Source organism: Macrosteles quadrilineatus, unplaced genomic scaffold (assembly GCF_028750875.1).
Source record: "Macrosteles quadrilineatus isolate MER2022 unplaced genomic scaffold, UCM_ALF_1.0 Scaffold_1__1_contigs__length_201487025, whole genome shotgun sequence".
In the NCBI taxonomy this organism is placed as follows: domain Eukaryota; kingdom Metazoa; phylum Arthropoda; class Insecta; order Hemiptera; family Cicadellidae; genus Macrosteles; species Macrosteles quadrilineatus.
In genome coordinates, this window is record NW_026542594.1 from 163,293,285 (window position 1) to 163,307,675 (window position 14,391).

General features: G+C 34.5%; 1 protein-coding gene across 1 annotated transcript; it reads left to right on the forward strand.

Moving 5' to 3' along the window:
* Nucleotides 1-861: 861 nt before the first annotated feature.
* On the forward strand, nucleotides 862-2,467 carry LOC128988769 (B-cell receptor-associated protein 31). The gene has a single exon (XM_054410391.1). It carries the CDS (start codon nucleotides 1,133-1,135, stop codon nucleotides 1,817-1,819), a length of 687 nt encoding a protein of 228 aa, XP_054266366.1. The 5' UTR covers nucleotides 862-1,132; the 3' UTR covers nucleotides 1,820-2,467.
* Nucleotides 2,468-14,391: the final 11,924 nt, after the last annotated feature.

Below are 14,391 nucleotides of genomic sequence, written 5' to 3' on the forward strand. Positions count from 1 at the left end.
TACAATTCCTTAATTTAGGCTCTAAAAGATGACAAGGCATATTATGTTTTAGGCCAGAGGGGAGGCCGTTGTACAGCTTTGGGCCAAAGTACGAGAAGCTTCCACTTCCAAACTCAAGCCTCACTTTTGGAAAGTGAAGCTGGAGACTTCCACGGCGGGTACTGCGCTGAAAGGCCTCCTCCCGGAAAGAGAGCCGCTCAAGAAGGTACTTTGGCTTGGCTTCTGTACGACAATAGCCTTGTGCACCATGCAGCACGTCATATAATCCTGCAAACAGTGTCTACTGTTGACACCCCTGCTACAGCTCTAAATGGAGAGAATATAAATTAATATATATATATATATTAATATGAATTTGAACGGATGGTGTTTTTGGCCTCTAGGGACCTCAAAAATTAAAAGTAAAAATCGGTCCCGGGGCCAGGTCTTACCATGAGTACTACGGTAATAGGATTTTTCCTATATGAGAAATTCGCTAAAATAACTCATCCTCTGGTTATATAACCAAACAGTAAGTCACAAATCATTAAATTAACTCTAAAATAATGTAAACCAAATTTCATCGACACTAGCTGACAGTGTCACCGGACATGAACTAGACACGGAAAACTAACTTCAAAATTTACAATGGGATGGGAAGTCTACTTGTGTTGGTTACTCGCGGCCACCTTTGACTCCATGCTACTACCATAGTTAAACATAAAACATACATATTCCTCAAGAATAATATATTCAATCCCCCAAGAAGTATTTAATCTATGGTCCGAGTTATAGTCCATCATTTTACGAGTATACTTTCATCTTTCGAGAGATGTCTGTCTGTAGTGTGCGACGTGCGTATGTCAAAACGTAATGGTAAAAATTAAAAAAGTTAGTGAGTCATGTAAATTATTTTCGTCATTTCGTCTCTTCCACTCGTCACTTTTGCTTGTTTTGTGAGTTATTGTGCTGTGAATTCGTGAAGTCGGAACGATTGTAGAGTAGTTTAAAATTGATGGTAAAACTTCTATTTTGCATTATCAGTGTCAATCTGGCTTGTTATTCCTAAGACTGTCATACCATTTACAAGGACCAGTTTAACATTCATTGTCAAACTTCTTGAACTTAATTTTCATTGTATTAAGCTAGTAAAATGAGTTTACAGTGGACATTGATTGCTGGATTTTTGTATGCCGAAATTGCTTTAGTTTTACTTTTGGTTCTACCCATCGCATCTCCTACAAGATGGCAAAAACTCTTCAAATCAAGATTTCTTCAAGCGGTGACTGCCCAAGCATCATGGTATTTTGCATTTATATTATTTGTTCTTGTATTGTTCCTATGTGATGCAATCCGTGAAATGAGAAAGTATTCAAGTGCTGAAGAAGCTGAGAAACATGCACATTTAGATGCAGAAATGCAAGTTAATATGCGTCTTTTTAGAGCACAGCGAAATTTTTACATATCTGGATTCGCCTTGTTCCTTAGTCTTGTCATTCGTAGACTTGTTTCTTTGATCAGCCAACAAGCAATACTCTTAGCTCAAAGCGAGGCAGCTATGAAACAAGCCCAATCTGCAACTTCTACTGCTAAAACTCTCCTCTCTCAAAAAGGATCTGGTGAAATTGCTCAGAACAGCTCTAATGAAGCTCATGATAAGGAAGTTACGGAGCTGAAACAAAAACTCAAAACTATTGAATCTGATCTTACTCGTGAGAAAAAGGACAAAGAAGCCATGAAATCTCAGGCTGAATCAATCAAGAAAGAATATGACAGGTTGTTAGAAGAGCACAGAAAACTTCAAGTTAAAGTTGATGGAGACCAAAATAAGGACGATTAAGGTACTTTCTGGATGTTGCACAACGCCTTTGGCTTGTAAAAACTTACTTAGACTATTCACTTCTTCTAAGCAAAGTTTTAAGTTAATTTAGATGTTCGTTTTAAAAAAACATGTTTTTTACCTCTATGCCTACGAATTTCTTTACGTTTTAAGCTATGTTGGTGTGCCAGCCTTTTGTTTTCCGTATTAAAATGTGTTACTTGCCTGTAGGACTATTAAGTCCTTTTACAACATTTACGAATTCTTCAAGTTCCAAACTAACTTATAATTTGACTGATAGGCCTAACCGTTCATAGCCTAGAGGCTGGTTGCTAAATAATTTTCAACTCACGTTTTCATTGAAATTTTCTATCTAGTCCTCAATTTTTGGATTATAAGTTGGTTGCACTTAAGTTTACGTCCTACATGTCCTATTATACATTAAACTACCAGCTGATTATAAAATGAAACTGTTCTAAACTAAACCTTAAACTTAACGATACTGCAGTTTGTGAGTAGGGTAAATGTAGGACGTAAACTAAAGTGCAGCCTAAGTTTATAAGTTTAATGCATTTGATGAAGTTTTGTAAGTTTGAAGCTTATGCTACATATGTTAGATAAGTTATTTACCATGTCTTAACCTTTTTTCAATGAAAGTTAATTAATATATTTAATGTGTTCATTTTTCTCCTGCTCCAATGTAGGCCTTAACTTAAGGGAAACCAGGCACAGGCCCGCTTTTATAAACGGGCAGAATAGGCATATGCCCATGGGCGCCGGTGTTTTGGGGGTGCCCCCAAACCACCACCTGCCAGCACTAGGAAAAAAGGGCTTCTCTTGGGTTTGCCCAGGGCTCCACTGACCCTTAACACCCTGACCAGGCATATTGTGACCTGCCAAATAGGTCTATGCTGGCATTTTAGCTTAGGTTAGGTTTTATAGAGCTGAGACTCTTGATAATAATTCTCACACGTTAGAGTTTGGCTACTTAAGTTTTAGCTTAACAAAATTAAAAATGCCCGACGATAAAAAATGTGCCTGGCTTTGTTACTTTGTGCTAAATACTGTTGAGTTTTATTTTGTACAATAACAGTTAAAAAAGTCACAATAGACTTTTTTAACTGTTTAAAATAAATTTTATGTATTGTTGACATTTGTTTATATTACTTCCTTTTTTTTTACAATCAACTTCTGTGATAGAAATCTAAAGACCAAGATTTAAAGACTGCTTCCTGTAATGGTTGTTTTTCTTAAGACAAGCAATTCATGTTTGCTATAAATTGTACCTGACGATGGCCTATACATTTAATGTTTTCGGCAATAAATGATTTTGATTTCTGATTAAAGTAGGCCTGCAGTATAAGTTAAAACTAAAAATTAAATTTGCCACGGGACTTGCTACAACTAACTTACTTAACTGCCTCAGTAAGTTAGGCCTAACTTATTCCAAATGGGTTTGGTCTTACTCCGGCAAGTAGTCAGTGACGAGTAACTTACTCCTCAGCTATAGGCCTACAGTACTCACTTCCACGTTTATCGGGCAGTACAGTTCTTTTGGGAGAGTAGCTTATAGGATAGGCTTACTCCTAACCCCTTCTGAGGTTTTCACAGAGTAGGCCTACCTGATTTTACCTTAAGTTTACCAGTGGCTTAAAATTTATAAGTTGTTAACCCCTTCAGTGCTAGGCCCATGCGATGATATATCTTTGTGCTTCTTTTTTCCAAAAATTTCTATGGAACGATATAGGGACTAATCGTTTTTTTGCGTTTCATTCAAATAGTGCTAAGCGACGATATATCGTGCCTGAGCGACTTTCGAGATTGTGTGTTTGAATGGGCATATATCGGATGACTCGGTTGTTGTTTCGAAACAGCGATGGTTTCTTTCGATTCCTTTTACAATCGAGGCCCAATAATTTAACTTGTAGCCTAGGCCTATATCATTTCTTAGCACTTTTGAGGTGGAAAATTGTATTTTTACCAATTTTTTCTTGCACATAAGACTTAGCCCCTGTGGCAAGCCTAGCACTTTTCAGACAAAATAAGTAAAAATAACTCTAGCATTTTTTTGGGTAAATTACAAAAAATATTTTAGCATTGAAATGGTTAAGAGTCATCTTAGGCCTACATGATTTGGTATTGGCTTGGACTAACTTACATCTAATTCTATATTCACTCACTGGTACCTATGCCTAACTTATTTTCGTACAATAAATAATAATTGTTTGGACAAACTTTGCAGTTTCATATAGGCTATGTTTGAGGAGATTCAGTGTTCTACCTGATGGGTAACCTAGTAATTGGTAAAAATCATTTATTTAGTTCAATGAACTGGTAAGTCAAATGTTGGCTAGGGTTGAAGTCAGTCATAAATTTCTAACTTAGGCCCTACATCATTTTAGTAGGGACAAGCTATACACAAATAGGAAATGTCCCTACAATCGGAATGTTCGTAGGCTATCATCAATTGTTTTGGCAGTTTTGATTGCTTAGCAAAATGTTCAACTTAAAATCAAATGGATTAGTTAGAAAAGCTAGGTCTACATTTTTATACTGATGTTTTTTTAAACTTGTTTCTCTGATTTTGAATTGCTAGTTTGAACTTAAAAGCAGTTCCCCATTCAATGAATTATTGTTCGGCATAGAAAATTTATGTAAAGTTGAGAGAGAAATGAATATTGTTTTCAATTACCGATATCTAGACTGTTACAAATTTGAATGCTTAATATAAATTTGCCAGTAGGCAATGTCCAATCGTTTTCATTAATCACCTGTGTTTAACCTGTTTTTTTTTTTTTTTTTTTTACAATGCAGTTAACTTTTTCTTGTAAGGGGTCCAAACTTTGTCCTTTATACCTTTGTTATCGTTGAACTACACCTAGGTAAGTTAATTAATACAGTGGTAGAAGAATACTGTAATATTTTGGATTTTTTGCCCCTGAAAGACAAAATTCAGTTTCAGTTAACTGTAGGCTATAATAATAACCATGTGGAATGAATTTAAATAAAGCTGAAATTGTATTAGCCAAACATTTTGATAATTTATTGTTTGCACTTTAGCAAATGTCTCTTAGTTGAGATCTCAGTTCATGTTTTGTATTTAATTATTTTAAGTTTGTCTACCCTTCAACCTATTGCATTGGTTGAGACATTTTACCTGTTGTCCCTTATCACAACAGTTCACTCAGCATTGTTTCTGAACTGTTCTAACAACAAATATTGTACTAAGGTCTAAAAGTAGCCTGTCTAGCAGGTGAACTAATATTAGAAACCAGACTCCCACAGCTGAGAGCTGAAAATACTCTCTAGTTTGCAGTTGTGGTGTACTGCACTGGAAGACTCTCAAATTAAATTTTTGATTGTAGTTTAGCATTAAACTTTTATAAATAATTTGTAGGCCTGACATTTTCTCTTGACACATTCTAGATTTTAAATCAGAAAGTTATATTGCTCTGAAATATTGAATATTGAAAATAACTGGTACCGGTATAATCTCTATAAGGCTATTTAACCACAGTTGTGCTCTTTTTTTAAAGAAAATCATTTATAGAAAACTATCTCTAGAATCTAGAATATTATTTCCTTGCTACCTAGATACAATCCAGTTTCCTTGCTAGATCTGATACAATCCATTTATCGAGATAAAGTATTTAGTTATTCATACAATTGGAGTTTTCTGTGTTATGACTGTACCACATTACGTTACGCATAAAACAGCTGAAATCTATAAATCACAGAAATGAACAATCTTATTAATGAGTGATAAAGTGTACACATTCAAGAGGTCATTTCCTTGTCATAACAGTGTCTTGTAAATAGAGAACAAACAATTTATAAATTAAAACACTTTTTTAAAAGTTCTGCATTTTCAAACACTAAAAAAGGAGAAAATAATTTATAAATATGTGGAGAGAACATAAATACTTGTAAGGTTTAAAACGAAAAAAGTTAGGCACATGAAATACCTAATTTAAAAATACACCCTCTATATTTATTATTTATTGCATGCGCCCAACGGTTTTTGTAAATTTATAAATTACTAGTGTACCTGTTGCTCGAATTCGAGCAATTGCGAAGCATTACAGGCGACTCAAAGCTTATGGAAATACTCACGATCTACACAACAGTTAGATATAATCAAAATCTTTTGTAAATATCTTATCTTTTTTCAAAAAGCTTATCTTGTTTTTTAGTGTTTTCTACAAATTTTTCCCTCTCATAGCCGCATTAGGCTGTCTATGACAACGATTATAAATGAAAAATAAATTATTTCTATTTCTTGTACTTGGTTGTGTTCTATGACTTTTTCTATGATTCCATTGTTTGCAAATCGATTATTTCAATGATTGCTCAAGAAATGTACAACAGTGTTAATTCAGTTTTATTTTTAGCCCATATCAAATTGTCCAGGATTTCTCACTCTTTTCCATTGTAATAATTACACCAACCCAAGTTTCGTCTACAGATGCAATATGCCAACGAATATCACCTACGTACAATCTCCAAGAAGTGGTAAAAAAGGCAGAAACCAACCCTACAATAGATATAAGTTAACTCCAAAAGAAATAATTTTAAGAGTTACTGTGATATTAGGTTTTTCCACTGATTTGGTAATAGAACATTATATTGCAAAACATGACACAATGCAGAAGAAAATCTAATTTATCAATCAGAAAAACCCATTGCAAATACTGTACTTAATTACACCAACCCAAGTTTCGTCTACAGATGCAATATGCCAACGAATATCACCTAGGTACAATCTCAGGGCCGGACTTAGGACTTCAGAGGCCCCGGGCGAATTTGCCGATGGGGCCCCCAGTATGATTATACGCGAACAAATACGGTACACAATGTAACGCATATTACATGCACACTAATTTTAAATAGGCAATTTCAAGGTGAATTAATATGTAAACCTGTTAGAATAGTATGCTGTATTTTGCATAATTTAATTTTATGTAATATTTTAAGTCTGAAAATAGCTACAATGTACGGTGTTATGTTATGATTTGTTCTTGTTGTAATTGTATTTATAAAATTTTAGTATACCTAATACCAACGCCTTACACATTTTTTTGCAATACATTAAAATTTATTATCCTTTGCAACAAATAATGAAAACTATAGATAAAATAAAAATAAAATAACAAGGTTTAGTTTAATTTTTTACTGTAATACACATTCTTGCTTGAATTAAAACACAAATAAAAAATAACTAACATTAATTAATGGAATAAGTTATATTTAAACATGTGATGTAAGTCAGAGATAATGCATAAACTTTTAAAGCTTTAATATATTTTATAACTTACTATAATTTTACTAACAAACCTTTTACTAAGTTTATAAGATACAAGTCAAAACAATTTTAAAGTTTACTTTTTATAGATTAATCATTATAAGGTTTAGAACATAGTTATTTCCCCTATAAATAAATGTCACTTCCTACTCTGATACATTGGTCACGTTGGCATGGCAATTAAAACCCCCTTTTCCTACATTTCTTGGCTGCACTAAAACTATATAACCATAAACTATGACTTATGTTTATTTTCATAGTGGTTTTGGCATGGAATTCTCGTTTGTATAATATGTTAAAGTCCTAGCATGAAAAGTACCATTAAGAACTTTAACGAGTTTGAGTTTTTTCTTGACGAGTAAAATGTTACGATACAAGTCTAATAACCAATCACAAGCTAACCATATTATATGAGTAACTGAAAGATGTTTAAATGTATTCAATATCTCAGATTAATACAACACAAACATAACATTCAATATAACATTAATTTGTTCTTTGTAGTGTTTGCAGAATTATTAATAAAATACAACACAAAAGTACGACAATGTCAACCAAAAACACACTGGGAGTAAAGTGATTTAAATTGTTTTGGATAGGCGATAAGACATTGTATGTATGTGTATGCGTGTGAGACAGACAGGACTAGACAGGATCCCTTATCAGCTCATTATCATTTATTGTTGCAGTTGCTTGTTGCTTTTTTACGATTTCAGTCTACAACGCTCGCCCGCTCCCAAATAATGTATTTTTTGTCAACATCAGACGACCCTAGTTGTCATAAAATGTCTATATAGATTTTTTTAGCCTACTGGCGCTGTATGATTTTGACTAACGACTAAATTGAAGATCCAAATTTTGACGTATAACTTAATTACTATTTTACAAAACCTTTTAATTGAATGGTTAATATAATACTTCTGCCCCTTAAAATCGTGATTGGCATATACTTAGAGGTAAAAGAATAACATCTAATAAAACATAAACAGAGCAATGTTTTATTTTTCAAAAGTATTAGAAATCCATTGAATCTCCATTTAACCCAACACAATTGTACAAGTTACGTTCTACGTTAGGACAAGAGTTTTCATATTATTTATTGTATTTTTTGCCCCAAGCGAAGGGGCCCCCTTCAACTCGATCGCCGCGGCCGTACGTTTGTGTGAACGGCTTCATTGAAACTCAAACTGGTCCGTCACAGCCTAGCAGCTATGCTCGTGTAAACTGGGTCTAAGCGCGGGGCCCAGTGCAACCCTGAGGAAAAGTCCCTTAGAGTCAAGAATTTTGGTTCTAGTAATACCTTAAAATTCACCTAACAATAACCTTAAATATAGGATAACGACAATAAAGCTGTTAAAACAGAAGGCCATTCGGTAAGTGTCTGACTAATTTTCGAAGATATTAATAAAAACTACTGTGCAAGGGGCCCCTTTCGGGGCCCCCCTAGGCCCGGGGGCCCCGGGCGCTCGCCCCGTCCGCCCCTAGGTAAGTTCGGCCCTGTACAATCTCCAAGAAGTGGTAAAAAAGGCAGAAACCAACCCTACAATAGATATAAGTTAACTCCAAAAGAAATAATTTTAAGAGTTACTGTGATTAGGTTTTTCCACTGATTTGGTAATAGAACATTATATTGCAAAACATGACACAATGCAGAAGAAAATCTAATTTATCAATCAGAAAAACCCATTGCAAATACTGTACTTCATAAATTCAATAAATCACAATTTAAATATTAACAGCTGTTTCATTAAAAAGTAGTGTAGAATTATGCATATGGTCGTAATGTAAACAAATCTCAAGAGGCAACTTTAAAGGCTTCTGGGGCAGAGCCCCAAGGGAATTTACCTCGTTCCTCTTTTGATGGCTCATCTACAGACCAAGACCTTTCTTTAGAGACCCCTACCAAGATTCTACGCCCAGCCGTTCTCTCAAATTTGCTGTGACAAAACCCCCGTTTTCCTCCATAAGAATAACATGGGATGGGAATTTAAAGGCCACTGGGGCAGAGCCCCAAGGGAATTCACAATTTTTCTCTTTTGATGGCTCATCTACAGACCAAGACCTTTCTTTAGACACCTCTACCGAGTTTCTACACCCAGCCGTTCTCTCAAAATAGCTATGACAAAGAAAACCAGTTTCAAATTAATATATAGATTTTCTATTTTTTAGTGTGTTAAAAAATCAGGTATTTAAAAAAAGGTTTTTATTCATAAATTATTTTCTACTTTTTAGTCTTTAATAAGTACGTTAAATCTATTTAATATGGCCCTGTTAATAGATATAACCAAAACCTGGTTTTATCTTTGCTTTGAAATATTTGTTTACATTTTTAGAATCTCTCCATATAGCAGGGAGTAGAACCTGTACCTCTTAACCTCTGCTCTTTGACAAACTGTCAAATTAAAGTAAATAACTTCTTAATCAGCATTGTACGTGTTTTTAAATTTACGGAAAGTAAACAAAAGAAACGTCTTATAACACTTAAAACATATATTTACGCCTATACTGTTAGTGTAAAAACATACAGACAGCGTAGCGTAGCGCAGCGCAGCGCAGCGCATGTTTTAAATCAAAACCGTGCATTGAAATGAGGTATGACATACTAGTAGCGTATTTTGGCGTAGCGTACAACCGAGGAACAAACTATTTTGATTTTCTCAGAGCGTATTGGAGCGCATTCGACTGCAGACACGCTTTAAAGTCAATACTAGTCTCTTTTCTGCACCAATTGGTCCCCTCCAATTAGTTGTCAGCTTCTCTCAATCATCCTTCACCAAACTAAATATGTAATCGAACGTTGTAGTCGACATTCTTGTGTAATTCTTAAACCGAGACTCATATTTCCTAAGGATTGGAAATAAGATGTACCTATTCACCATGTTTGCCCCTGCCTTTACACACTTTATGCGCCCCGACACTTCTCCTACTGATCAAAACTGCCACCTTAAGGTATTTTCGACAAAACTAATACGAACCGCCTTCGACAGAGCCATCCTCTATACTGATGTACCTTATTAAGACCGTCTACAACCTATGTTGCGCTACGCTACGCTGCGCTCCCTGTGTATATGTGACAACGCTGCGCTCGGCTACGCTACGCTGCGCTACATCACCACTTACCATCTTTTTTGTATATTTACCGTCTTGTGAGTAACAGTATAAGCGTAAATATATTTTATAAGTGTTATAAGACGTTTATTTTATTTACTTTCCGCAAATTAAAGTGATTGAAGTCAGCTGTAACCAGTGCACTATCAATATTATCATATCAATTATTGGTTATTATATAACTAGTGCACCTGTTGCTCGAATTCAAGCAATTGCTAAGTATTACAGGCGTTATTTAAAAAAAGAATAGCAATCATAATTTCCGATGACTTAAAAGAGTCGCAACACAAAGATAATGTGTAATCAATCACTCCACTTCAGTTATCGAAACTGAAAACAAACTCACTCTGAAAACTCTTATGTGTATCATGTGTTTACTATGAACAGCTGTAATTAATAAAAATTATTTGTCTCTTTAAGTAAACAAAATCATTTCATGATAAATACATTGGGATTTTGATGGCCTGTGGGGCAAAGCCCGAGGACTTTTATTACATGTATTGGTGAAAGGGGGCGTCTACAAAAAAATAACATAAAAAAATACTTAATTTTGACACATCGTTTGTAAAAATACGTCCATTATTAACGAAGGAGTAGTGTTTCGTAGAAATCACCTTCACAAAGTGTTATTAAGGATTATTGATTAACTATATCAATTAGGCCTATTGATAAATTGAATATTTACATTATTCCAAAATTTTAACATTGAAAATTTGGAAGCCTATGGGGCAAAGCCCAAGAGAAATATGAAAATAAAATTATTTAATATTGCATTTTCATCCGTTTCATCTACCTAGCTCATCGGGAAGGATAGTTTAAAATTGATTGCAAAATTTGCACCAAACAGACAAAAAAAGTGAACTAATAAAAACATTTTAAAATAGATACAAGGAAAAACAACATCCAGTTGTGGAAAAATGTTGAGGGCTCCACTGTGTCTTATTTCATTTTCTAGTACTAAACCAGTATTTCCTAAAACTTTTTTTATGGGGTAGGCTACCAAATCATAAGATAGAAGTAGGTATTTAGTGTCCCTCTTAGTCATGTGCAGTTATAGATTTTATGGTAGGAATTCGTTATCTAACTATAAACACTCTAACAATCAGACATTTAACAAATTTGATGATAAGTTAAATATATCAAACGGATAAGCATTGCATATAAGAGAGATTAAATTGAGTGGGAAATTGAATCCAAGAATGCTATGTGAGTGAGGAGGGGTAAACACAATAGTTCTTTGTGAGTTGTGTCTTGGAACATGGCAATTTAGTTGTCCCGGCAAGTCACAATCTTCCATAACTACGTCACCTTATTGGTATAAGATAAGGCGGTCAACTTCCTTCTGTCACTGAGACTAGTCATATCAAATATTAAATATGTTCAAGAGCTGGTGGAATGGAATGTTAAATGTACATATGTTCCAAATCTTTTAATATACATAAATCTTGAAAAATATTTTTTGAATTGCTTCAATTATTTTTGCAAGATAGAGTTGATGAGGATACTATACAACTCATGCGTATTCTAATTATTATTGTGAACACACTTATGAACAAAATAATAATTTTATTGAATTAAAAATTTTTAGAAAGCTGCAATATCTATAAATGAATTGTAATACGGAATAAGCTGCCTTAAAAGTGGCAATCAAGTGTTCTGTAAATAGAAATTTATATTGAAAACAACACAAAGATCTTTTAACGCTGACTTGCTACAAAAGACAACACCACCCATTGTATAAGGAAAGTTTACGATAAATCAATCGTTAAAACATGATCTGGGTGTGTAAACTGGCCTTAGATTGTTGATCCAAGGCCCCACTAGAAAAGTTTTTTTCTAGTGGGGACTTGGTTGATCCCAGCCATAAAATACATTGGTAAATTTGTTTAATTTTTTAAAATTTCATGTTCAAAAAGCACAGCTGTTTCATTAACGTAAATTATGCTGAATTCCTATTAAGCTGTTTTGTTTGGCTTTAACAGAAGGGACATGAAATGTTACCCATCATTGTCTGTACCATAGTAGCCAATTTAGCACCGAAACCAAAATTGATTCTCGGTACTGGATCCCAGCTAAAAAGTACTCATTCCATTCCTTGAGTAAGTTGCAAACGTTGACCATTTTTATGACATATTGTAAAAATATGTTCTATTCATACCAAGAGCAATCCTGACATGAGGGTGTTTTCTTAAGACCCTTACGCTTTTGTGTATATATCCGTAGTTAGCTTGTATGCCGCAACGAGGCTCCTCACAACTTGCTAGTATCATTTAAGTGAACAGAATGACACCAATTGCAGCTCTGTAGCTCTCTATATACATATGCCCGAGGGTGGAGCGGTCGCCCCCTTCGCCCCTCTCTGGATCCGCCACTGCTTGTTGCCGCGTTCAAGTAAAATATGGATTCATACGCAAAACTGGCCCTTGCTTAAAAAACCGCCCTCGTATTATCAGATATATTATAACCTTAATTTGTGGAACGTACACCACCACGTACCACAGGTTGGGAAAGGCTGGTTGAGAGTATTGCAGAGCCAAAATTGATATGTATTACTAAAATTCCCTGGAGGATAGTAATATGAAACAAATTTTTTTATGAGAAATCCCAAAAGAAGACAACCGAGAGGAAGGCCAAAGCAAGTGGTTGAGCAAAGTGAAGGAGAGACCTGGAGTGATTAGATGCAACCGAGGAAGATGCAGAGGATAGAGAAAGATTGAGGGGCGTTGGTGCGACCAAATATCTCCTTAGGCCATGGGATAATTAAGAGTAAGATAAATTCTCTGGAGGCTACTTGGTCTTCTTTGCTGAACGAGTTTTTTTATGTCTTATATGCTAGTGATACTTATTGTTTTTAGAAACTCCTAAGGGAAAGCAATTCAAACCTTTAAATGTTTTGTGCATGATCAGTGGATTGAACCTGGCCCCCAAAACTATAAGGTTTAAAACAAATAAAATATATTGTTAAAAAAATGTCCAATCCAACAACTTAAAATAATGTACTTTTTCTACAGTCATCACAATCAAATAAATTCACTACTAAAATAACTTGAGTTAAGACGAAAAACAGGATTTGGCAAATAAGTGATGGTCAATCTTTTTGGCAATAGAAAAATCTTTAGTTTTATTAATTCACAAAATGTTCAAACAAAGATAAAAAATCTTTAAATCCAAGTGGTAGTTGGCACAAAGAAGTAAGGTGCAGAGGAAATTTGCTTATGGGACAACCATGCACTTTTGCCAGCTAGTATAATCTGCTGGAAATATACCCGTGATGAGCAAGGAAGAACCTGAGCGGTGATTCCACTGTGTGGAAATTCCAATTGCACTGGGCACAGGGTCTTCCTCTACCAAAAGTGTTATAATACATGAGGGCGAGGGTCTTGGACTGCCATAGACATCAGCAACTATTGCTAGACCACTGAATTGTGTCATTCTTTTTTGTTCGTATCTACGCCAGTTGCATTTTGTAATGAAGTAAGAAGTCAAACACTTTTAAGGGAAAGCGGTCCAAACCCATTAAAGTGCCGGGGATTGAACCCGTTCCTCCCGCACCCAAGTCCGAAACGCTAACCACTAGGCTAGCAACACACCAAAACCCTCCCCAGAGGAGGTATGTTTCCTCTGTACCTTACTTCTACATGTAGTTTTTTAACATTACTATATAGGCTCTAGGTAAATAGTGTTGAGGATCTTGTGATATGACATAAATTACACTTTAAAATGAAGTAGGCCAAGCCTTAGCATAACATAATAAATATTCCACGGAGCTCTAAAACATGGAGGGAATATAAAATCATCTATTCAAACTTTAACTATTATCTATGACAAGAACCGATTGGTTGTTAATTATTTATATTACTGTATTATACAAGCTAAGCTAACTTAACAATTAAAATAAATACTGTAAAATTTTAACAAAACCTAAGAGTGCATTCTATTCCCATACCAAATTGTTGAAAATAACAACTTAGCATAATAACAGGCTACTTGCAATAACCCTGTTTACAATAAAAGGACATAATATCACTAGTTTGTATTTTTTTATTTTTTTTATTGAGTTTTATAAATGAATAAATACTTTATTGCCTTAACAATATAAATTGTATCGACAGTACAATTAGGTTTAGTATTAAATACAACTCTTTAAATTTTTATCTTTAAGTCTTCAATAGAGTAGATTGGA